Source organism: Delphinapterus leucas, chromosome 2 (assembly GCF_059928025.1).
Source record: "Delphinapterus leucas isolate spDelLeu-1000000601 "Yukka" chromosome 2, BTC_Dleu_Yukka2, whole genome shotgun sequence".
Lineage (NCBI taxonomy): Eukaryota > Metazoa > Chordata > Mammalia > Artiodactyla > Monodontidae > Delphinapterus > Delphinapterus leucas.
Window position 1 is genome coordinate 72,914,339 of NC_143130.1, and position 22,887 is coordinate 72,937,225.

The following is a 22,887-nucleotide window of genomic DNA, read 5'->3' on the forward strand; positions in this document are numbered from 1 at the left end:
CCAGATTGGCCATGAAATCTTAGTAAAGTCGTCTCCCCCCAGCTCCGCCCCCGCCCCCCCACCCCGTTCCCAGAAGCTAGGATTCTTTACGGGTTCTGTAGTGATGCCTGAGAGTCCCCACACCGAAGGGCAGGGTAATGTGGTCGGGGAAGTTGTGTGCCAAGGCTGAGCTGGTTTGTGATCCAGAGAAAGGACCAGGCTCGGAGTTGAACCCGGCAGGCTTCCCGGAGGAGGAGGCGGGGCCAGCTGGGTAAAACAAAGGGAGGGGTGGATCTTCTTGCTGATGGGAAATGACTGAGTGGAGGTTCAGACAAGGCTGGAGACATCCCTCCCTTCAGTGCACCTATCCCTGGCCTCCCTCTCTCTGGTACTTGTCCTTTCCCGCCGGGTCTTGGGGGCGCTCCGAAGGGTGACGGCGCCGCCCGGCCCTCGAGGTCCAGCAAGGCCCTGGGGGGGCGCGGCCGGCCAGAGATCCTTTCCGCTCGCAGGGGTCTCCGCAGCCCTTACAAGGAGTTTGGCGGCGCTCGGGCGGCCCCGCCCGCCGGGCTCCCCCGGCCCCTCCTCCCCGCGCGGTCGGGCCTGGCCGCGGGAAGGCTGCCTGCTAGGCGCGGGGCCCGGGAGGCCGACGCCGCCGGGGCCGTGAGTGCCAGAGAGGCCGCCACTCGCTCCCGAGGGCCCCTACGGGCGGGCACGCTGCTCGGGGCCCTCAGGCCAGCACCCGTCTCCCCCTCCGCAGCGTCGCCATGTCCTCGGTGTTCGGGAAACCCCGCGCGGGCAGCGGGCAGCAGAGCGCACCCCTCGAGGTCAACTTGGCCATCCTGGGGCGCCGCGGAGTGGGCAAGTCCGGTGAGTGGGGTGCGGGCGGGAGGGAAGGGGTCAGGCGGGGACGCGAGAGACGGGGAGCGGTGGAGGGAACGGGGCGCTGTGGGCTTGCGGGCAGGCTTTTCCACTGGCTTTCGGAGCTTCCTGCGCCCAGGTGGGTTGGATGAGACGCCGTGATGGTATCCTTCTTTGCCTCAGCTTCTCTTGCTTGGTTCTCCCTCAGCTTGTTTTCAGCTCCTCCAGCTCTCAGCTGTCTTCTCTTCCTGGCCTGTCTTTCCCTCTGTGTCTCCCGACTGTGTCTGTGTGCTCCTTGTCTGTGACCCCAGCTGTCTCCCCTCTGTCTCTGTGTCTCCCAGTCCTCTGCTGGTCTCCCCCTTGCCGTTCACCGCCCTCCATCTCCTCTTCCTGGCCAGCAGTCAGCCCTGGTGACTGACACCAAAGGGACCTGTTAGGCACTGATCCCCAGCCCAGGGCCCCTACGGAGCTTAGTCTCAGCCTTGCTGCTCCTTGATTTAGGCCAGGGGAGAAGGGGCCCCAGGCCCCTGAAGGGAGGTGGTAAAAGTCGCTGGCTTTTGGGATTTCCCAGGGAGAGGCCGCTACCCACTCCCCACCCCAGTTCTCTGGGATTCTGGAACAAAGTGTGAATTCTTATCAAATGTATTTGTTTCAAGTCAAACCCCTCTTTTGACTTTACGGAAACACATTGGACTATGGTCTCAGGTGCCTCCGACCTGTTCTTAATGAACAAAGCGCTTGGATTTACACTCAGGCCATTTCTATCAACACTGAACTCTGCCTTCACCACCTTTGGCAGCTGGAGCCCAGGGGGTGGGGGTGGGGGGTGTCACCATAGGCAAAGATCCAGAAAAAGGGTTCACCGCTCTCCCCGCCATTCCCAGTCCCAGGCAGCTGAAGGGGGGAAGGCAGAGGGGGCTTCTCCCCTGGCTGTTTTCCAGCTGCAGCCATGTAGTGAATGGCCATCATGGACTCAGCTGTGAGACTCACCGGGAGCCTCCTCTCCACTTTTGAAGCCAGCCCCCTGGCTCAGAGATGGGACTCTGGATCATGCTTTCCTAGAGAAAAGATTTGCCTTCTTCCCTTTGAAAATCAAATTGTTATCTGTGGCTCTGTCACTGGTACAGTTTAGCCAGTGACTACATGAATGAAAGAATTTAAATTTTAAAATATGTATTCCCTGGGTATTAGTTTGCAAACTGACACTGTTAGGAATCCTGGGAAAGAATTTTAAGGGTTTTCTTTAAAATACTGCATTACTTTTTAAGAGTTCAGTATAGTAGTGGGCTGGCCCTCAGCTTTATGTGGTTAAATTCTGAACAAAATCAATCTTGTTAATGCATTCCACCTGGGGAGAACTTCCCCAGGTTTTATGTTCTGTGACACTCCCATGATGAGTGTGGAGGCCTTAGAGCCAAGACTCGAGGACTGAGGACTAGAGTGTGTTTACTTGGGATTCGGGGGTTCATATCCCTCCCAGAGATCACCCACTGATAACTCAGCTCTTACTCTCTCTTTGGCTTGTAGCCAAAGCTGGGATAAATGCCTCCACACTTCAGAGTCTTTGTGCCTTGTCAAGGGTGGGGGAGGTCTCTCTTCACTTGGAGTCTCAGCAAGTTGACCCTAAGGTAACTGCTTGCCTGGGTCCAGACCCCTTAGTTAGGGTCTTCACAAACGCCCCTTAGGCTTGCCTCTCATTTGTTTTCTCGCCGCCATCCCCCTCCAAAATAAAACATCCCAGAATGCAACCGGGAAGGACATGGTTCCCCATATTTCTGGTTTCCTCTGAGCCTCTCAAACCAGTTCCCCTGCTCTCCAGAGAGCAGAGGGGTCACAAGGCTAGATAAGTCCTCCCTAAAATGAGAGGGGCAGGCTCCAGGGCCCAGCAGCCAGCCACGATGGGGAGACTGAGCCAACTTCTTTCTCCTTCTTGCAGCCCTGACGGTGAAGTTTCTGACCAGGAGGTTTATCAGCGAATATGACCCCAACTTGGGTAAGGGCCCACTCCCCCCTGTCCCTCCTGCCGTGCCCACTTGGATCTCCCCTGCAAACACACATCCGCCGTGGTGGGCCCAGGCCTGACCAGGACCACACATCTGGGGGACGAGGGGAGGAGCCACCAGGATGACTCAGTCCATGCGACAAAATGTTTTAAGTTCCAAAAATGTACCCTTCCTCAGCTCACCCCAGACAACTTGGGGGTTAGCCCAATTAAGAGAACTGAGAGAAGTTGCTTTGCCCTAAAATATGAAGTATGATGAAACTTAAAAAAAAAAAAATTGAGCATTGCAGAATATGCACATCCATTAAGTGTTTTTCTTCCAGATGGTTATTCAGTGTACTTTTCTACAAAAGCTGGACAAGACACTTGGGAAATTCCCTAGTAATACTGGCTTATAAACCAGTTTTTTAACCACACAAGAGAACTAGTCTTGTTTGGTAGCTGTATCATGATGGTGTATTGGAAAAAGGGATGCCCTGGTGCCAGAGCTGAGTTTGAATCCTGGCTCTGTCACTTATTGGCTGTGCACCTTTGAAGCAGTCACCTAAGCTCTCTGAGCTTCTGTTTCCTCATCTGTGAAATGGGCATAAAAATACCTATCTCAGAGAATTACTGTGAGGATTAAAGAAATAACACATGTAAAAGATGTAGCGTACTACTTGACCCACAGAGACATTGAATGCGTATTCACTTCTCCTTCCTTCTTTCTCCTCAAATGGCTTCCCATCTGTGGTGGCTGAGATTCGCCCAAGTTAATTAGATCACTGTTTCTGAAAATTAATTTTAGCAGCAGGACCTTTTCCTCAAATAACCTCTTACATGGAAGCCCAATATCTAAATACGTAAAAGCAGAATTTTATTAATATAACTGTAACTTAAAGCTCACATTTATAGCATTTCTTTATGGTAAACTTTCCACTGAGAAAAATGGGGTGTCTGGATGCTCTTTGGAAATGGGGGTTGCAGTCTTAGATTATCTTCCCCCTTCATAGGAATTGAATAAGGCGTTTGTGGAACCCCTGAAGGCCCTCTGAGGAAACCCAGGGCTCTGGGAGGACCCTGGGGTCCCACAAATGAAACCTCCACAGTGCAGCACCACCGACAGCAGGCCTCTGGTGGAATGCACCCTTCACGCCTGAAGGAAAGGGCTCCTCAGCCCACTGGTGCCCCTCAGCCCCTCAGTCCGGGCTGGGATGTTGAATCCCAGTGTCAGAGCAGGAAGGGATGTCAAGGCTACTTGGTCCAGTGGTTTTTAGAATTTATTCCTTACGTAGCAGAATCCCCTCTTCCACGGAGATCTTACACAGAACCCCAGGGGTCAAGCAGAGGAAGCAGAGGGAGTCCCCTGGCTAAGTCAGGAATGCAGGGCAGGCAACTCGCGGACAGTCCTTAAGGGGTTTGTTCCTCAAAGTTTGGTGTGACCGCCTGTGCTTTGACACAGCCCCTCGGCTACAGCAGAGGAAGCAGGCCCAAGGAGCTTTGTGGGCCAGGGTCACCAGCAGGTCTGAGGGGAGCCCATCGATTACCAGGGGTCAGTGCCCAGGGGAGTGAGACACAGGAGCACGAAGTCAGATGGGCGGGGTGGGGGAATGGGTGGGAAGGGAAGGCACACAGCAGGGATGTCTGGGAAGGGAAAACGGAGATTCTCAAGGACAGTGGCTCAAAAGACAGATTCTGCCTACCTCAAATATTGCATGGAGCATACTTATACTAAAAAGTATTAGCTGTTTATCTGAAATTCAAATTTAACTGGTTATCTTGTATTTTATTTGGTAACCTATCTCCAGTCTCTCTTCTTCCTGTCCCCCATCCATACCCTTCAGGCAGGGTCCCACCAGAGGTGCCTATTACAGTGGTGCTTTGAGCTTCCTGGTTGAGCAATTTTGGAGTTCTGAACTGGCAAGGGAATGCGTGGTCAGATGGTCTGAGGCGGGGGTGTGGCAGCTCCACAGTGGTTAGTCACCTCAGCCTTTTGTCTCATACCACACCCTGAGAGCTTCTGAGCTGGAGAGATGGCCAGACGCTCTCCTGTCGGCCATTCTGGGAGGCCAGTGCTGCTCCTTGGGGGTCCTGTCCACTGTCTGAACATTCCCACCACTATCCCATGGCTGGTTCCAGCAACAGGGGGGGACTCTCGGACCAGAGCCTTTCCTTCTGTGGAGAAAGGTCTGAGCGTCCAAGGAAGAGTTAGCCATGTGGAGATGTAAAACCACCCTTTCCCCTTTTCTTTTTTTTTCTGTACACGGGCCTCTCACTGTTGTGGCCTCTCCCATTGCGGAGCACAGGCTCCGGCCGCGCAGGCTCAGCGGCCATGGCTCACAGGCCCAGCCGCTCCGCGGCATGTGGGATCTTCCCGGACCGGGGCACGAACCCGTGTTCCCTGCATCGGCAGGCGGACTCTCAACCACTGCGCCACCAGGGAAGCCCCGCCCTTCCCCCCCCCCCCCTTTTCAAACACCTTCCAAGAGCTTGAGCTCAAAGGGGCCTCTTGAGGGTGGACACCTGTGATGTTCATTCCTATCTCCAGCTTGGAGTGCAGTGCTAGGCACAACACAGATGCTGTTAAACATGGGATTTGAATTTTGGTTTTAGGATTACCCTTTAAAGAAGAGCTCCTATTATTATCCCCATTTTACAGGTAAAGAAACTGAGGCAGAGAGGGCTCAGTGGTTTGCCTAAGATCATGGAGAACCTCAGGTACAAAGGAAGATGAGACACCACTCCAGTTGCCCTTCACTAAGGGTGGCCTTATGCTATCGAGGACCTGAAGTCAGAAGTCTGTGTGGCACTGGGCTCTCTGAGCCTTGGTTTCCCCATTTGGAAGATAGGACTAATAGACTGTGCTCTGTGTGTGAGCTGTGCCTTGTTATAGGTTGTGACTGTTAGAGTTGGTAGGAGCCAAGAGAGTCAGTGCCTGTGAAAGGGCTTCACCTGTGCTGAGCACTCCAGGAAGCGAGCAGGGGTATCCAGGAGGACACCCTCCTCTCACAGAGGGATTGGGGGCATCTCGCCTGGTTTGCCCAGGGCAGAATGACAAGCTTCTCACCGCTCTTCTCCTCATCCTGCTCCAACAAGGGTACTGGCACCATTTCTGAAGCATCATCCCATACACACTCTGACCAGAGCTCCTTTAGTGACATTTTAAAAATTATTGCTGTAAATGAGAGAAAAATACTTTAGGAAAGGGATCTTTTCTCAGCATTTAAGTCCTAAGAATGTTATTTAGAACTAGCAGTTATGAAACCCGTATTTACTAAAGGACTCTAGAATGACCAGAGGGCAGGGACTTTGGGATGGGGAGGCAGGGCATTACTGTGACTTGGAAAGGAGCCCCCACTGCACCCCCAGCCCCTGGAGTCACCTCACTTGCAAAGGGGGAGGGAGCTGGATAAGATGATTTCATGACCTCTGAGCCTTCTCCACTTTGCCCATGCATGTTCCACGGCCTCAGCTGGACGGGGAGCTTCTGCTCTTTCCCTGTATTCTGCACAGATAGAGCTGGAGAATTGGCTTGTCCACTGAGCAGAGGGAGTGAGGGGGTCCCACTGTAGAGCCCCAAGTTCAAGTTCCTTCTGATAGGGTGCTGTGTGGCTGTGGGAGAGTTCTCTTCTTTTCTGGGCCTCACCTTCCTGTCATCTCTCTATGGAAGAGCTAACAGCAACCTCAAAAGGCTGTTGCATTTAAGGGACTGTAGGAGACCAAGGTTGGGCTAATATATTTCCTTGGGCTGGGCACAGCATGGTGCCTGTTTGGGCACAGAAGCTGGGAAGCACCTAAAATGCATGCATCAGACAACTCTGGCAGGAAAATAAAGAAAAATCTGAAGGAGATATAGGTATCCAGGGGCAGCTCTTCTTGCACCAAATATAGTTAAACATTTGGGGCATATTTTCCATGAGGTTTTTTTTTTTTTGTCTTTGAACAAGAACGGCTATTTATCCAAGTCCCCACAGCAGGCTGGGGACGGGAGCTGTCTATGACTCCTGCCGGCTGCTAGTGGACCTGGCGTGTGTCCAGGCCTGGCTTAGCTGCCAATGGCCCTCAGAGAGAATTCCGCCACGGCTGGGGGGTACTCTTCTCCCAGTGGCTGCTACCAACAGGCAGAGAGGGCTCCAGTTCTGCCCAGAGGGTTCTTCTTTGGGGTCACTTGGGGCACAGGGGCACCACCACCCCCAGGGAGAGGTGAGGGCCAAGTACACTCACATGTGTGGGCCAGTGGCACAGGGGAAATTTGGGGGTAGGGAGAATGATTGTGACAGCGAGGTCCTCTTTGCAGGCCTGGCCACTTGATACTTTCTCAGGTTTGAGGTCATGAGAACTTAGAGAAAACAATTTGTAAAAACTTATGAAATCCAAATAAGGTCAGTGGTGTAGTTCATAGTATGGTACCGATGTCAATTTCCTGGTTTTGACCATTGTACTATGGTTATGTAAGGTGCTAACATTGGGGGGGGGGAAGAGTACACAGGAACTCTCTGTACTATTTTGCAACTTCTACATGAGTCTAAAATTATTTCAAAATAAAAAGTAAAAAAAATCACCTAGGAATGTGAACCTGCCCTGGAAACTTTGGAGCACTATGTCCCCACTGTCCTTTACTGGGCATTTGTGGAGGGCCAGGCCCCATGCCTAGGGGCCCATCCAGTCCTCATGCAGCCCTGTGAATGGTGCAGGGACAAGCATTCAGCACAGCGCCTGGCACGGAGTAAAAACCTGAAAACTGTTAGCCAGTGTTATCACATCATCCCTATTTTAAAATGAGGAAACAGTCTCAGAATGCTGAAATGACCTGACCAAGGCACACAGCTAAAAAGTAGCTGAAGTTGGGTTTGATTCCCATCTCCAACCTAAAACTTTCAACCATCCTAGATTCCTCTGCTATTATTTTGACAAGGATTACTTGTAAAACCTTCTTGGGACTTCTTTTTCTTTATTGAAATATAGTTGATTTACAACATTGTGCCAGTTTCTGCTGTACAGCAAAGTGACTCAGTTATACACAGACTTTTTTTTTTTTTTTTTTTTGTGGCACGCGGGCCTCTCACTGTTGTGCCTCTCCCGTTGCGGAGCACAGGCCCCGGACGCGCAGGCTCAGCGGCCATGGCTCATGGGCCCAGCCGCTCCGCGGCATGTGGGATCTTCCCTGACCCGGGCACGGACCTGGGTCCCCTGCATCGGCAGGCAGACTCTCAACCACTGCACCACCAGGGAAGCCCACAGAGACATTTTTTAAAATATTCTTTTCCATTATGGTTTATTACAGGATATTGAATATAGTTCTCTGTGCTATACAGTAGGACCTTGTTGTTTATCCATCCTGTATATAATCGTTCACCTCTGCTAATCCCAAACTCCCAGTCCTTCCCTCCCCCATCCCCTGCCCCTCCTTCTCGGGTCTCCTAAACAGGGTCTGACCCACCTCCCCGCCCCCCGCCCCCGGCCCCTGCCTTAATCATGTTGTGTGCTTCTCCTTTCTTGTCCCTTCCCCACCGGGGGCCAGAGGGTTGTCCTGATTGTCCTTGGGGTCTTCCTGTGGGCCAGGTACTGTGGTTGGAGAGAAGGGGGTGGAGAAGCTTGGGGTTCAGGTGGGAGGGGCTGGCAGTGCAGCTCCTGAGGCCTCTGCTGCTCACTGGGCCCGTGAGCCACACACACTCCATCCTACAGGTGTGGTGGGTGGACCCAGAACACAATCCCATACCCTGTGGCATGTTCTGTGAGTGCCCTCGGGTGCTCTGGGCCATGACAGGTGGAGCAGCATCTCCTTGGTGGGAGGGTCTGCCCATGTCCTCCATGTGGGTGAGAGCCAGGGTCTTTCCAGTGGTCCTGGCTCAGCCAGCCCCAGAGCAAGGCCCCCAGGGGTGCACAGGGATCCAGCAAAGGGAAGCTGGGACTCAGACCCAGCCTACCATCGAGTGGCCTGCCCTGCCTCTGACTGGGCTGACCGTCTGTGTTGCAGAGGACACCTACAGCTCTGAGGAGACCGTGGACCACCAGTCTGTCCACCTGAGGGTCATGGACACTGCAGACCTGGTAACATTACCCCCATGACCCATGAAGAGCTGAAGTCAGTGCAGCCTCTTGGGAAGTCCTGCTTCCAGAGTGTGGACCTCAGATGGGAATCTGTAAACCTTTTAAGCTCCAATTTGCTATGCGTCCCTGATTGAGGTGCTGACCTCTCTGGGCCTGAATCTATTGATGTGCCAAATGAGAAGGGATAGGAAGGGGCCTGGGGAGACCTGATGATTGTTGGTGTCAGCTCTGAGATTCTGTGCTCTGGGGCTTGATGCCTGTGTACATGTGGAGACAGGTGCACACACGTGTTTACACAGAGGCTCCCCTGGCCCAACCCTGCCCCGCCGCCCAGTACGTACATCTCCCTGTGTCCTCACCACCCCCTGCCAAGGCTGGATGCCAGTTCTTCTCAAAAGCCAAAGGGGCACCATGAACCTGACCCAAAACCAGCAGTGCCCAGGCACAGCCGGGTCTCTGTAGGGGCCATGCCAAAGTCTTGGCTCTGTGCCCCAGAGGCCAAGGTCTCCAAGTCTGTGGCTGGGTGGTGGGAGTGAGGCTCAGAAACAATGCCTCCTTTCACAACAAGCCAAATCCACACTCAAGTGCCCCTTTGAAAAGGGCCCTGCTGGGGAACAATATACAGAGATGCAGGGGGCGGGGAAGTGGGATGAGACAGCTCAGGTGAAGGCCTTTACCCTGGCCTCCTCTGCCCCTGACAGAGGCTGCCCTCCTTTGCCCCAGGACACCCCCAGGAACTGTGAGCGCTACCTGAACTGGGCCCATGCCTTCCTGGTGGTGTACAGCGTCGACAGCCGCCAGAGCTTCGAGGGCAGCAGCAGCTACCTGGAGCTGCTTGCTCTGCATGAGAAGGAGACACAGCGCAGCTACCCTGCTCTGCTGCTGGGCAACAAGCTGGACATGGCCCAGTACAGGTGAGTGCGGCACTTTGTCCCACATCCTAGAGCTCGCCTTCTCCTTTCTCGTAAAAGCGGTGTCATCTTCAGGGATTATTTGGCTGCTAAGAAGAGTAATCCCCTTGGATGTAGATAGAAGGGGGTGTGTTGTAAGGATACAGTGGGCAGGGCTTCCAGGCAGCCAAGGGCAGGAAGGGAAGAGCATCTGGGCTGCGCAGGGGCTGGACCCTGCATGTCAGAAGAGAGGCCACTCCTCCCATCCTCCTGAGGCTCTGAGGTCTCTCTCAGCCTCACCCTTTCTTTCCTGAGACTATATGACCTTCTGTTTCCACTCCCCACAGCTGGCTGGTCATCCAGTGCCCAATTCCAATTCTGGGGAGAGAGGCTCTAATTGGCCACCTGGGTCAGGTGTCTGCCCTGGTCCAACCAGCTTTCGCCTCACCCAAGCGTGGTCCCCAGGCTCATTCCCACAGTTGGCTGTGCTGAGGGCAGGTTCTCTTAGAAAGAGTTGGAGTTGAATCGGAGACCACAGACTGGGCCAGAGGACAGATGGCCACTGAGTGCTGCAGCCGTAGTTTGCTTGGCTGGCACAGTGTTTTAAAAGAGCCGGAATTGGAATGCTTCGAGGCGGGGCGTGCCCCCTCCAGCTGAACACAGGCCTCACACTCCCCGTGGCTTACCTCCACCCTCCCCACACATCCAAGTTGCCCGCCTGGCCCCTGAGGCGTTTGAGACTGTGATGCCTCCACCTGATGAGTGACCCCACTGGCCCTCTCCAGCACATCCGTCCTGTGTGGCCAGTCCACCTGCGAGGTAGGGCACCCCCCACCAGCCTTCCTCCCGTCCCTTCCTTCTCAGGGCTGGTCACTCCTGCTTCCCCAGGCCCCAAAGGCCCACTGACTGATGTTAGGAAGGAGGGAACACTTAATATAGATTGGAGCTGATGGGCAGTGGGGAAATGGGGTGTGGTCTCATAAAGGGTGCTCACGGTAGGAGCCTTCAAAGGTGGGCAGACCCTCAGACCCAGACAAATTCCGTCTCAGGGAATGAGCAAAGTTGTGTGATCTTAAAGCCAAAAGGTAGTCTTTGAGGAATCACAGATCCCTCAGAGCCTAGAATAGGGATCAGAAGACTGGATTGTGAATAAACCAGTTTTAAATATGAGGGAAAAGAACTAGGCCACTGTTTTGGTCCCAATATTTACCAGTGGGATTGTCCAAAAGTGGTTTGGGGGCAAAGAGCAAAGCAGCATCGTTTCCCTAAGAAGGAGTCATGAGATTTGTCCCCACTTCCTTCTTTGGTCAAGTCCCGAGGTTGGTAGGTCAGGATTTGATGGGCACAGACAATGTAATTTTTAGCTGAGCATTGGTCAGTGTCTCCCATGAGTGTCTTGCAGCTAAAGGGTAAAATGTGGGTTAGAGCGGTGATAACCACTGATAACATTTTCGCTAGGCTACGCCAAAATAAGAAAAAGGGTAATAATGTTATATGCCCGGCTCATCCATTCACGCACACACATGCACGTATGGGGTTCTTGTTTCCGAAAGCTCATTATTCAAGCCCCACAATGACAAAGTTTCAGATTCAAGTTCATCACAAAGGCACATAATACCAAGTATTCTTTCAAAAGGAGTTCCTCAGGAACCTGTGAGCTGACAGGACACCAACCCTGGTTGGGGAATGGATCAGGTGCTCTGTCCTTGACCCTTTTGTCCCAGTCATTCCCTCTGTCTGTTGAGCTAGCCCACTTCCAGCCTTTGCTCCTGCCAAATTAACCTTGGCTCAGAAACCTTTTCCCGCCATACCCACCCTGGTGTCCCCTCTCAGCTCCCAGGCTGCGCCACTGTCCTCAGGAATGGCAGGTGAGGCAGCTCAGCAGTGAGATTTAGCCATTGAAACCTTGGCCTCTAGCCCTCAGGGACCCCTCCCCCCGCCTGCCCCCTGCCTCTTCTGGACATCTGACCTATCCAAGGGCCAGTATTTTTCTCTCACCCTGATTCCCATGGCTTTCAGGACCTTCCTAGTTACAAATACTCGATCCCATCATCATGGGAAGTGGTACAGGATGAAGCTGAGAATAGGTGCTGCTCCCTCTCTCGTGCTGTCACCCTTCCTCTCTCGTGCTGTCACCCTTGCTCTCTCCTGCCTCTCTCCTGGGCAAGCAGACAAAACTCCCTGCCACGAGCCCTGAGACCTCTGCCGACCACAGGCGTCCTGAGTCAGGACCTCGGCCCACCAGGCCTCTGTGGACACTGTGGTCTCACATCCTTCCAACCAGACCACTGCCTTTCCCCAGAGCTGATCCCACATGCCAGGGCTGAGGGTGGCTCATTTCCTGACCAAGGGAGTCAAGGAGATGTGGGGCTGGGAATACCCATCTTCCTCTGGCCACAGGCAGGGTCTAGCCAGGGACTTTGGGCCAGCTTCTCCCTTCCCCTCGGCCTCGTTCTGAAATTCTGGCTTCGGTGACATCAGCCACCATTTATTAAGCAGGGACTGTGCTATAGGCACTTGACACAAATCGTCTTCTTAATCTTAACAACCCTGAGAGGCAGCTCTCATTATCCCATTTTACTGATGAGAAAACTGAGCCTCAGAGAGATGAAGATGGTCACCGAGCTAGTAAGTGAGGATCCAGGTGTAGGCCTGGGCCTGCCTGACTTGGATGCACGTTCCTGACCCCGCCTCACCCTGCTTCCCCGCCAGGCAGGTCACTCAGGCAGAGGGCGTGGCCTTGGCGGGCAGGTTCGGGTGCCTGTTTTTCGAGGTCTCTGCCTGCCTGGACTTCGAGCATGTGCAGCACGTCTTCCACGAGGCAGTACGGGAGGCACGGCGGGAGATGGAGAAGAACTCCCTGGCCAGGCCCCTCTTCATCTCCGAGGAGAGGTCCCTGCATTACCAGGCTCCACTCACGGCCCGGCACGGGCTGGCCAGCTGCGCCTTCAACACACTTTCTACTGCTAGCCTGAAGGAGATGCCTGCTGTGGCCCAGGCCAAGCTGGTCACTGTAAAGTCATCCCGGGCTCAGAGCAAGCGCAAGGCACCCACCCTGACACTGTTGAAGGGCTTCAAGATCTTCTGAGGGCCCCTGCTTAGGATTCCAGGCTCAGCACTGGGCAGTCTGCAGGGCAGGAGCTGGCTTCTCACCACCGGCTTTCCTTCTGATGGAACAGCAGCCCTCACCCTCTGGTGGACAGCTGACCCCTCCTCCAGCACCAGGCAGTGTCCCTGACACCCAGTTCACTGTAGGAGCAATAGGGACAGGCAGAAATTCTGCTCCTATTCCCTCCAGACCTTGGTTTCCATGGTAACCACCGCATTCCCTCACCCTGAAGGAAACAGCCACTGTGACAACGCAGAGACCTGGGGTCAGCCTGAAGCGGAAGGAAATTGCAGCATCCATCATGGCACCATCACCCCTTCCTGCTCCATCTACAGCCAGGCCTGATGTGGCCCCTGGTGGACAGCTCTGGGTGGACAGCTTCAGGAGGCACTGCATAAGTGTGGGCCTGAGAGCATCCTGCCCTGAGGTCCCAGCACCTCCTGGTGGACGGGAAGGGCAGGGCAGCTGCAGGTTTTGCAGGGCCAGAGCCTGGCCCTCCCCTTGCCTTCTGACTTCACAGAACCCCCAGGCAACAAACCTCACAGTTTATCCAAGTAAAATCTAGTTGCAATAATCCTACGGGACAGCCTGTTTCTGAGAAGCAAAGGTGTCCTGGGAAGGCCTATTTCCAGTCCTTTGCCTCTCAATGAGGACAGAGGGAGAGGGCCGCGGGTAGGCCAGTGTAGGGAGCCTCCTGTGTGTTTCCACCAGGAGGCAGGGCCCCCGTATTTTACAACCTTAAATCAAGGACTCTGTCCGCAGGCCCTCAGGACCTGCCTTCTCAAGTTTACTGATCAAAACTGCAGAACAAAGTCATTCTCTCCAGTGACAATCACCCAGGACTCCAGGGAGCCCACAACTGGCTGTATCAGACATCCAGTAGGGAGAAACACACTTTTCTGTTTGTAGTCTGGTGCGGCAGGACCTAGTACCCTTGGCAATGGGTCTGCGTGTTCAAAGTCCACTTTTGTAAGATACTACCTAAAGCATTTTTGGTTCATAAAGCAAATTTTTGCATAAATTATTTGGGGTTGCCACCACAGCTTATACTGCAACACGGTGGCTCAGACACGGGATCGCGACACTCCTTTGGGATCCCACGGTTAGCAAGAGAAGGGTCTCAGAGCCAGGGAGTTTCTTAGTTCTCTAGCTCTCTCTCTTTCTAGCTCTCTTAGTTTTCTAGCTCTCTACAGGGCCAGGGCCCCTGACCCAAAGGAAGTCTTTCACGGACCCTCAGCAGACCAGCAGGTAGAGGAGTGGCCTGTGGTGGGGGAAGGGAGGGGGAGGGGATTCTGAGTCCAGAATCCTGCCCCTTCCTCACTCAGCCCTTCCAGGAGCTTGGATTGAAAACAATAGCTCTTGCCCAGGCTTCAGCCACCTTCTGCAGACGGAGAAGCCGAGGTCAGAGGGAGGCTGTGAACTCCTCAAGGCCACGTGAGGAGTCCTGGCCAGGCTTCCTGACCCACAGGCTGGCTCTGGATTTTGCACTTTTGTTTCAAGCCGCTTGTGTGTGGACCACTGCCAATTGAACAGACTATGCAATTCCAACTGCCCACATCCAGAAGCATTTTAATAAAAAGGTTTTGTTCGTTTTTTTCCTAACAGGGCTTTGGTTTGATGGCAGTTCACTCACTGTCTGCTAACACCACGGGGGCACTGCCCTGCACCCTAACTAGCTCTCAGATTCTCAGGGGTCCGGAAGAATGACTGGCGGCACATCACTGTCTTTTACGTCCACTTCCACCTGGGCCAACTTTGGCTTTTCTGAGAGCAAAGTCTCTCTTAGGATGGTCAGGTTGTTGTCATCTTTGTTTCTGGCCTCGGCCAAGTACAGGACTTCTGGAGTTTGTTTTTCTGGTGGCAGCCTCTTTTGATTTCTGGGAGGAGAGAAAACACTATGGAATGTGAGTTCCCTGAGTTGGGGGACTGGGTCTCCCAGGTGGGTTAGTGAGTTTGAGGTAGAAATCCAGTACCCAGTTCTGGGAACAGTTGCGGGAGAAGCCGAGATGGTGCCATGGTTTTTGGCAGAGAAACATCTTACACTTGTCTGTGTGTCACCTTACCAAATCCTCAGCGCCACCTGTGAGCTCAACTACTATTGCTCCCCTTACAGGTGATGTAATGTGGCTCAGAGGGCCAAAGGAGCACATGCCTGGGACGTGCGTTTAAGTTTCCTGACCCTGAGTCCCGTGTTCTTTTCACCAAACCACATTTTCTCATCGCAGGGCTGTCGTCCTACTTAGTGCAGGTCCTTGTCACCCCACACCCCATCCCCACCCTCACTCCACCCCATCTCTAGACAAGCTGCCTCAGGAAATTCCTAACTAATCTTCCTGCCGCTAGGTGCTCACTTCTCCAAACTGGCCTACACACGCCAAATCATGATTCTAAAGTCCCTGTGCGTACACACCACTCCCCAGCTCAAGCGCCGTCAGTGGCTCCCCACTCCCACTTCCTTAACCTGGCATTCAAGATCCAGTCTTCCTTCCAATAACCTTCCCAAATGTCTCCCCTCTGAGGTGGTCCTACTCAAAGTATCCACGTCTAGGTTTCCTGGCCATAGTAGAGGGACCCGGCTGTGGTTAGAGCCGACCGCCCAATCTGCTTGGGCCACAGGGGAGTATCTCCGTGTCTGCTGCTTCTGAGGACACCTGCCTTGTCTCTGAAGTGACCTTGTCGAGGGGGATGCTTCCTGACAGGGTGAGAGAGGAAAGGTCACCTTCTTAGAGGCTCTACCCTCTGGGTCTTTTTATATCCTGCATCCAGACTGATCTTGCTAAAACATAAGCCGTTCATGTCCCTGTGCAGAGCTCTTCTTTGGCTCCGCAATGCCCATGGGCTAGAACCTGAACTCCTTAGGATGGCCCCCAGGGCCTGTTCACTCTGGGCTCTGCTGCCTCTTGGCCTCCTTCTCCCCCTGCCCTCCCCACACTCCACACTGCAGCCTCACGGGCCCTCCTCCTCCCTCCTCGAGCTTGGTGTGTGCTGTCCCTTGGTCTGGAAGGCTTCCATAGCCCACCCTCGCTCTCTCTCTTTTTGCCCCGCAGGCCCCAGATCCCATCTCTGTGCTCCCACAATACTCTGTATGTCCCACAGTCGCCACCCGTCACTCTAAACTACAATTATCTCCCCACCAAACTGTAAACTCCATAAGACCAGGGCTGAATCTATCTTGCCCAGCCCCGCAGCCCCCGCTCTCAGTGCGGAGCTTAGCGCAGGGCAGGTGCTCAGCTTATTCTGTGGAACGAATGATGACTGGGCCATAGCAGTTCATAACGACTAGTTAACAATGTGAGCAAAGGGCACTGGGTTCTTTCTTTCTGGCTTTACAGCAGAACTGTGTGGAGGATTCATAGATGACATAAAATATAGCACAGAAGGAAGAGCTATAGGAAGGTTAGGCCAACCCTTCCACGGATCCTCAGTGACCTTATTCTGTACAGTGGGAATAGGTAATTTGTGCCAACCCCACCTTACAGGGCTGTCTTGATCAAGTGAGAGAATGTGAAGGTGCCTTTAAAATTGTAAAACATGATACAGATCTGAGGGAGAGATTCTCATTATTATTGTTTCAAAGTTACTGCTAGTTACTAGGGCTATAGTAATTATTGAATGAATGGGAATGAGTGAACCAAGCATTTATTGAATAACTTCTAGAGCTAGACTTTGTGCCAGTTGCTTGGGGAAACAAAGTTGAGTGAAATGTGGTCCCTGCCTTCAAGGAGCTCTCAGAAGTTAGCCCTGGAATCATCCAGAGAGTTTAACAAAATGCCAATGCCCAGGTCCCACCCTTTGTGTCAGAATCTCCAAGGCGAGGTACAGATTTCTGTGTTTTTAATGTTCCTCCTCAGGTGATTTGGTTGTGTATCCAGGGTTAAGGAGTACTGTTGTTATAAAGATGTCAAAATTACCCCAGGAACACTGACTGACCTTAGGTCTCTTTCCGTGCCCTGCATTTGGCCTTGGAGCAGCACAAGGCTTTCCCCTTTAAGAACAGCCCTAACTCTGCAAAAGCCCCCACTGTGCACTCGCCACAATCCTAGGAGGAGGGGATCCGTTATTACTGCCATTTATAGAAGAAGAAGCTGGCTTGGAGATACTGAGCGTCTTGCCCAGCTACTGAGTGGCAGAACTGGAATTTGAACCCAGGTTGTGTGACTCCAGAGCCAGAGATCCTGACTTCTGAGATACACCACCAGCCCGTGCCCTGTTTGCTGGCCAGGGCCAAGGAGTGGTCATCAGGGACAGTTGCCAGTTTTTCAGCAGCTTTGGGTTCTCAAAGGACCCTAAAGGATGCTTTTTGCTGTCCCAAAGGGTGGACAGCCAAGGCTCCTAGATGACCCCTCTCTAGGTTTCCTTTGGGAGGGCAGGGCCCACCCCCTCCAGAGACCACCCCCAGACCAGCTCCTCACCTGTTTGCCTGGGTGTTCCTTCCCAAGAAGACAATGCTTATCACGACCACCACGGCCACCAGGGCAAACATGGAACTATTCCAAGGAGTTGCTGGGGAGGGACACACAGGACAGAGCCTTGAGGAGAGGCTGGGTGCCCTTCAGGCCCCTAACAGACCAGCTCACAGCATCAACCTTCCTGTGCTGTGGGCCAGGTATCGTAGAGAGACTCTAAGCTGAAAATGAGCCCCCTGCCCTGCGGGAACTCCCAGTCCAGTGTTGGGCGGGGAGAGGGAGATAAGATCTCTGCTCTGAAGAAGCTCTCATCTACCTGGGGGAGACAGCACTGCAGCTGGGTAATAATAGTGGGCAAAGGAGGAGTGTGGTTGAAGATAAACTTCACAGTCTTCAGAGTTTTGCTAGGAGCTAGCCAAGTGCAGTACAAGGGGAAAAGGAAGGAAGGGAGGGAGGGAGGGAAGGAGGGAGGGAGGAAAGAAAGAAGGGGTGGCAGTTAAATTGGATTCAACACATTGCCCACAGACAATGTGTGAAGTGGCTAATCTGAATCTGGATAATCAAGATTGGTCCACACTGTACCCAAGTGAGGCAGGATCTAGCTTCAGAGCTTTTGTGTTTGCTGTTCCCTCTACCAGGAGTGTTCTTCCCCCACATAATCTGCATGGCTAATTCCTTCACCTCCTGCAAACTTTACTCAAACACCCCCTTCTTAGGGAGGCCTTCCTTGACCACATTATGTTCCCTGCAGCACACCTGCTATTCCCTTTCTCCGCTTAGTTTTTCTCTGTATTATGCATCGCCAGCACACCGTGCATTTTAGTCATTTGTTGATTTTCTGTCTCTTTCACTAGCAGGTATGCTCCATGAGGGCGGAGATTTTTGTTTTTTCCCTTCTGTAACCCCAGTGCTGAGAACAGTGCCTGGTGCACAGAAGGAACCTAATAAATATTTGTGAATGACAGGATGCATGAGTAAATGAGTGGCCAGCCCTGAGAAGAGGAGGGTGCAATTTAGCCAGACCCCTCTGGGTAGTGAGACCCCTCAGCCTCAGTCCCTGGCTTAGAGGAAACGTGCAGTCTGCTGCAGAGGAGGGGACCATGAAGGGGGCTTCAACCAGATTCCTCTCTTTGTGTTGTGTCCACCACTTACCATCTTCTACACGAAAAAACCAAAGCATTTCTTCCAGCAGCTCCTGAGGCACCTCGGTGCCAGGTGGGGCTCCAGTAAGCTCCTCATTGTAGCCCATGCCACTGCTCCTGGTTGGGATATGTTTCTGACAACAAATTCCTTAGGCCCCTTCGCCCCCAGGTGCTCTCCTGGCCTCCTAGGCTCTGGCTCTTTGCAAAGCCCCAAAGCCTGCTGGAGACAAAGCAGAGAGCATGACTGGGTATCCCACCCCAGTTTACTCTCCCCTCCCTGCCCAAACCCAGCTCCCCTCAGACCAAAACAGCTGGAACTCCCGGAACAGGTGGGGCCTGGAGAAGCAGAGACCATAGAAGTGGGAGTCACTCAGATCTTTATGAAAACTCATCATGTGTGGGGAAGACCTGGGAGTGAGGAGGACTGAGCCACTGATGGGCTGTGGGACTCTTGCAGGGGACTCCCATTCTCCAAGGAGAAACTGATATCTAGAATATACAAAGAATTCTCGCAAATTAAGAAGAAAAAGACTAGAATCCTAATAAATGTGTAAAGGATATAAACAGGCAGTTTACAAAATAGGAAACCCAAAAGGCTAGCAAGAATATGAAAATAAACTCTTTGGCAATAACAAGAATGAAAATTAAAACAAAATGAAACACCACTTGACATCTGTTAGATTGGCATAGTTTGGAAGGTAGATAATGCTATGTGTTGGCAGGGCTCTGGGGCTATAGCCTTAGGCACTGCCAGGGCGTGTAGACTGGGGCAGCCATCTAGGGAGCAAATTAGTCAAAGTAAGTGTACACATGACCCAGCAGTTCTACTCCTGAGTGTATTTATATCTCAAAGAAAGTATCCCTGAGGATCATAAGGGGGCATGCCACACCGTTTATGAAAATTCACATATGCACACAAAACAACAACACACATTTTACAAAAACACGTTTTTAAAAAGACACATTCAACACATTAGGATAATTATCACTGGGGGTGGGGAGAAGAAAAAGGTAACAGAAATGGAGATCCAAGTAAAGAAATAAAACAGGAGAAGGGTTTTGAACAGACCAATCATGAAATCATGTCATAGGGCTAAAAAGACAATGAGGCAAAGAGAGAACAAGAGAGGCCAGAGGCCATCTCAAGTCCCCCCGCTCTGACACTGCCTTCCACTCCAAAATAGCCTTTGGAGGCTCAGCCAGGAACATCCGAAAACAAATGGATGGCAAACAGCCAAACAGAAGAACAAGGTACTAATAAAAAGATTGCCATCAAGAGTTTTCTCCAACTCTCCAGCTCTGAGAAAACTGAAGAAACATCTACAGACTTTTTGAGGGAAAATATTTTGACACCAATATAATATTGAGCTGAGTTTTTCCTATATGAATGATCATTCATGTGTCAAGATAGAGATGGAAGTCAGGGGGAAAGAAAGACTTTTTTTTAGACTTTCAGGGACTCAGATGCCTACTACCTACTTACTCATTTGAAGGATATAATATATATACTGAATAATGGAAAAACAAAGTTACAGGAGTGGCGAATCGATGTGATCTTGTGTTCCAGCCCCAACTGTCCAGAGCACTTGCTAAGAAGGGCTGTGAGTTTCTGTCCAGTCTCAGATGCAGGAGTACCTGGATCAATTAGTAACATTGGCCACAGGCCCCTGTTGCATATGCAGAGCCCCCCTGAATACCCACAGAGAAAAGAGCATGGAGGTCAAGACACCAAACACCAACTCCCTTTGGGGAAGTGGGATGGGGCCTAGACCCATGGGACATCCACTTTGAACACTTTGTATTGTATACATTTCTTGTGAGCACATACTACCTTCGTGAAAGCAATACATGTAATTACATTTTTTAAATGTATGTATTTTGTATGTATATTCTAAATATATATTTTGTGTATTTGTATGTATTTTAAACGTATGTATATACTATCCAAAGAAAACGAAAACACAAATTCGAAAAGATAGATGCAGGGACTTCCCTGGTGACGCAGTGGTTAAGAATCCGCCTGCCAATGCAGAGGACACGGGGTCGAGCCCTGGTTGGGGAAGATCCCACATGCCACGGAGCAACTAAGTCCACGTGCCACAACTACTGAAGCCCGCGCACCTAAAGCCCATGCTCCACAACAAGAGAAGCCACCGCAATGAGAAGCCCGTGCGCTGCAACGAAGAGCAGCCCCCACTCACCGCAACTAGAGAAAGCCCGAGTGCAGCAACGAAGACCCAACGCAGCCATAATTTAATAAATAAATAAATTTATTTATTTATTTTTCAAAAAGAAAAGATAGATGCAACCCAATATTCACAGCAGCATTATTTACAATAGCCAAGATATGGAAGCAACCTAAGTGTCCATCAACTGGTGAATGGATAAAGAAGATATGGTATATATATATAATGGAATACTACTCAGCCACAAAAAATGAAATTTTGCCATTTGCAGCAACATGGATGGACTTGAAGGGTATTATGCTAAGTGAAATAAGTCACAAGAAAGACAAATCAGTGAAATAAGTCATAAGAAAGACAAATAGTGTATGATATCACTTATGTGTGGAATCTAAAAAATAAAACAGAAAAGAAATAGTGAATATAACAAAAAAGAAACAGACTCAAAGATATAGAGAACAAACTAGTGGTTACCAGTGGGAAGAGGGAAGGGGGAGGGGCAATATATCGGGGTAGGGGATTAAGAGGTACAAACTACTATGTATAAAATAAATAAGCTACAAGGATATACTGCACAGTACAGGGAATAGTTTATAATAACTATAAATGGAGTATAACACTAAAAAATTATGAATCACTATGTTATACACCTGAAACATATAATATTGTAAATAAACTATACCTCAATAAAAAAAGTATGTATATATTGTATTTATACCTTTTGAGACAATTCCAATTTTGGATGTTTAATTAGTGGAACTAATCAAGATGTCAGTTCTTACCAATTTGATCTATAGATACAGTGCAACCCCAGTCAAAATCCCAGCAAGTTATTTTATGGATATTGACAAACTGGATTTAAAGTTTATATGGAGAGGTAAAAGACCCAGAATAGTCAACACAATCTTGAAGGAGAAGAACAAAGTCAGAGGACTGATGCTTCCCAACTTCAAAACTCACTTTAAAACTACAGTAATCAAGATAGTGCGATACTGGAACCAATCAGATAAGTGTACACATTTGCATGTGGGCTGATGTCCACAGTGGAATGTGTGTTTTAAACATGTATAATATTGTTATAATAAAAATATACCAACAAATGAAACAAACAAAATGATAAGATGGATACAAGTCAGCCCTCCCTGACTGTGTTAGATGCCACAGAAACAAAGGACACAGTTCTCTCAGAGCACTTATCCAATTTTCTTCTAGAGTGAGCATGGTATTAATATCTCTGCTTTTTAAAAATTATTAACTAAACTTCATGATTTATTTGCATTTCATTTTTCCATGAATGTCTTTTTGCTGCTCCAGGTTCCCATCCAGGATATCATATTGCATTTAGTTGTCATGTTTCCTTAGGCCCCTCCAGGAGATTTCTGCATTTTAAACAGGGCTTAACCATCTGTCATCGGACAGTGATTCCTGCCAGAGAACCTGGGCCACCCATCCCCATGGAAGGTTGAAGACACTCACCCTGGGTCCTGGGTTCCGAGGACTTGTCTGATCTGCTGTTGCAAGCAGCACCGATTTCTCTGTTCCTCTTCCTCCTTTCTGGGCAATACCGATGGTCTTTGCACCTGAGCTTTCGCACAGCTGTCACCTAGTGGGCAGCGCTGCAGAGCCTGGGGCAGCCAGGCCCATCTGGTAGCTCTGCATTTAGCACACGCCCGGAGACTTCTCTGTCGCTTGGGGGTGACTGACCTCTTCAATGAGAGGTCTCAGATGGCAAACAGGCTCCACCTGACTTTCACAATCAGCAAGAACCAGGAGCCCAGCGCTCTCCTTCTTGTCTGTTGGCCTCAAGTAAAAAGAAAACATCCAGACCCTCTTGCCAGCCCAGGGGAATGGGCTGGGGAGGACCCTCCATCTGAAGGTCGCGTCATTGCAGGGGGCTGTGTGGTGTGCCCACTCCAGGCCTGTATTTCCTGGTATTATCAATGTTTAACCACGGAGCAGGGAGCTAAGCCTGGCCTTTTACAGCCTCTGCTTTCTCCCAGTGAGGGTCATGGCCTCCTGTGAATTCCTCACAAGAAGCTATAAAATAAGACCTTTGGAGGGTCAGGGGTGGGGAAGGCAAGGCACATGAGGCTGTGTGAGTGACCCAGAGAGGAGGAAGCAGGCCAGGTTGAACAGAGTTGAGTGGGAAGGGTTTGGTGGGGAAGCAGGAGTGAGGTGCTCCCCCAACCAGGCCACATGTATTCAATTCTGATCATCAGTGGGCTTTTCTACCCCCGCCCCCCAGGCTCCTTGCATCTCCAGCATCCCTTGGAGTTGGCTCAGTAAGG

The 22,887-nt window shown here is 51.3% G+C and overlaps 2 protein-coding genes across 2 annotated transcripts; one reads left to right on the forward strand and one right to left on the reverse strand.

Annotated features, from left to right (window-relative positions):
- Positions 1-272: 272 nt before the first annotated feature.
- Positions 273-15,160, forward strand: RASL12 (RAS like family 12). The gene is made up of 6 exons (XM_022579770.3): positions 273-367; positions 737-846; positions 2,774-2,830; positions 8,796-8,869; positions 9,593-9,783; positions 12,472-15,160. Exons 1-6 carry the CDS (start codon positions 291-293, stop codon positions 12,845-12,847), a joined length of 885 nt encoding a protein of 294 aa, XP_022435478.2. The 5' UTR covers positions 273-290; the 3' UTR covers positions 12,848-15,160.
- Positions 14,416-18,732, reverse strand: SLC51B (SLC51 subunit beta). The gene is given in 3 exon segments (XM_022580182.3): positions 14,416-14,745; positions 17,281-17,371; positions 18,427-18,732. Coding segments are annotated over 3 exon segments (393 nt in total). The 5' UTR covers positions 18,524-18,732; the 3' UTR covers positions 14,416-14,540.
- Positions 18,733-22,887: the final 4,155 nt, after the last annotated feature.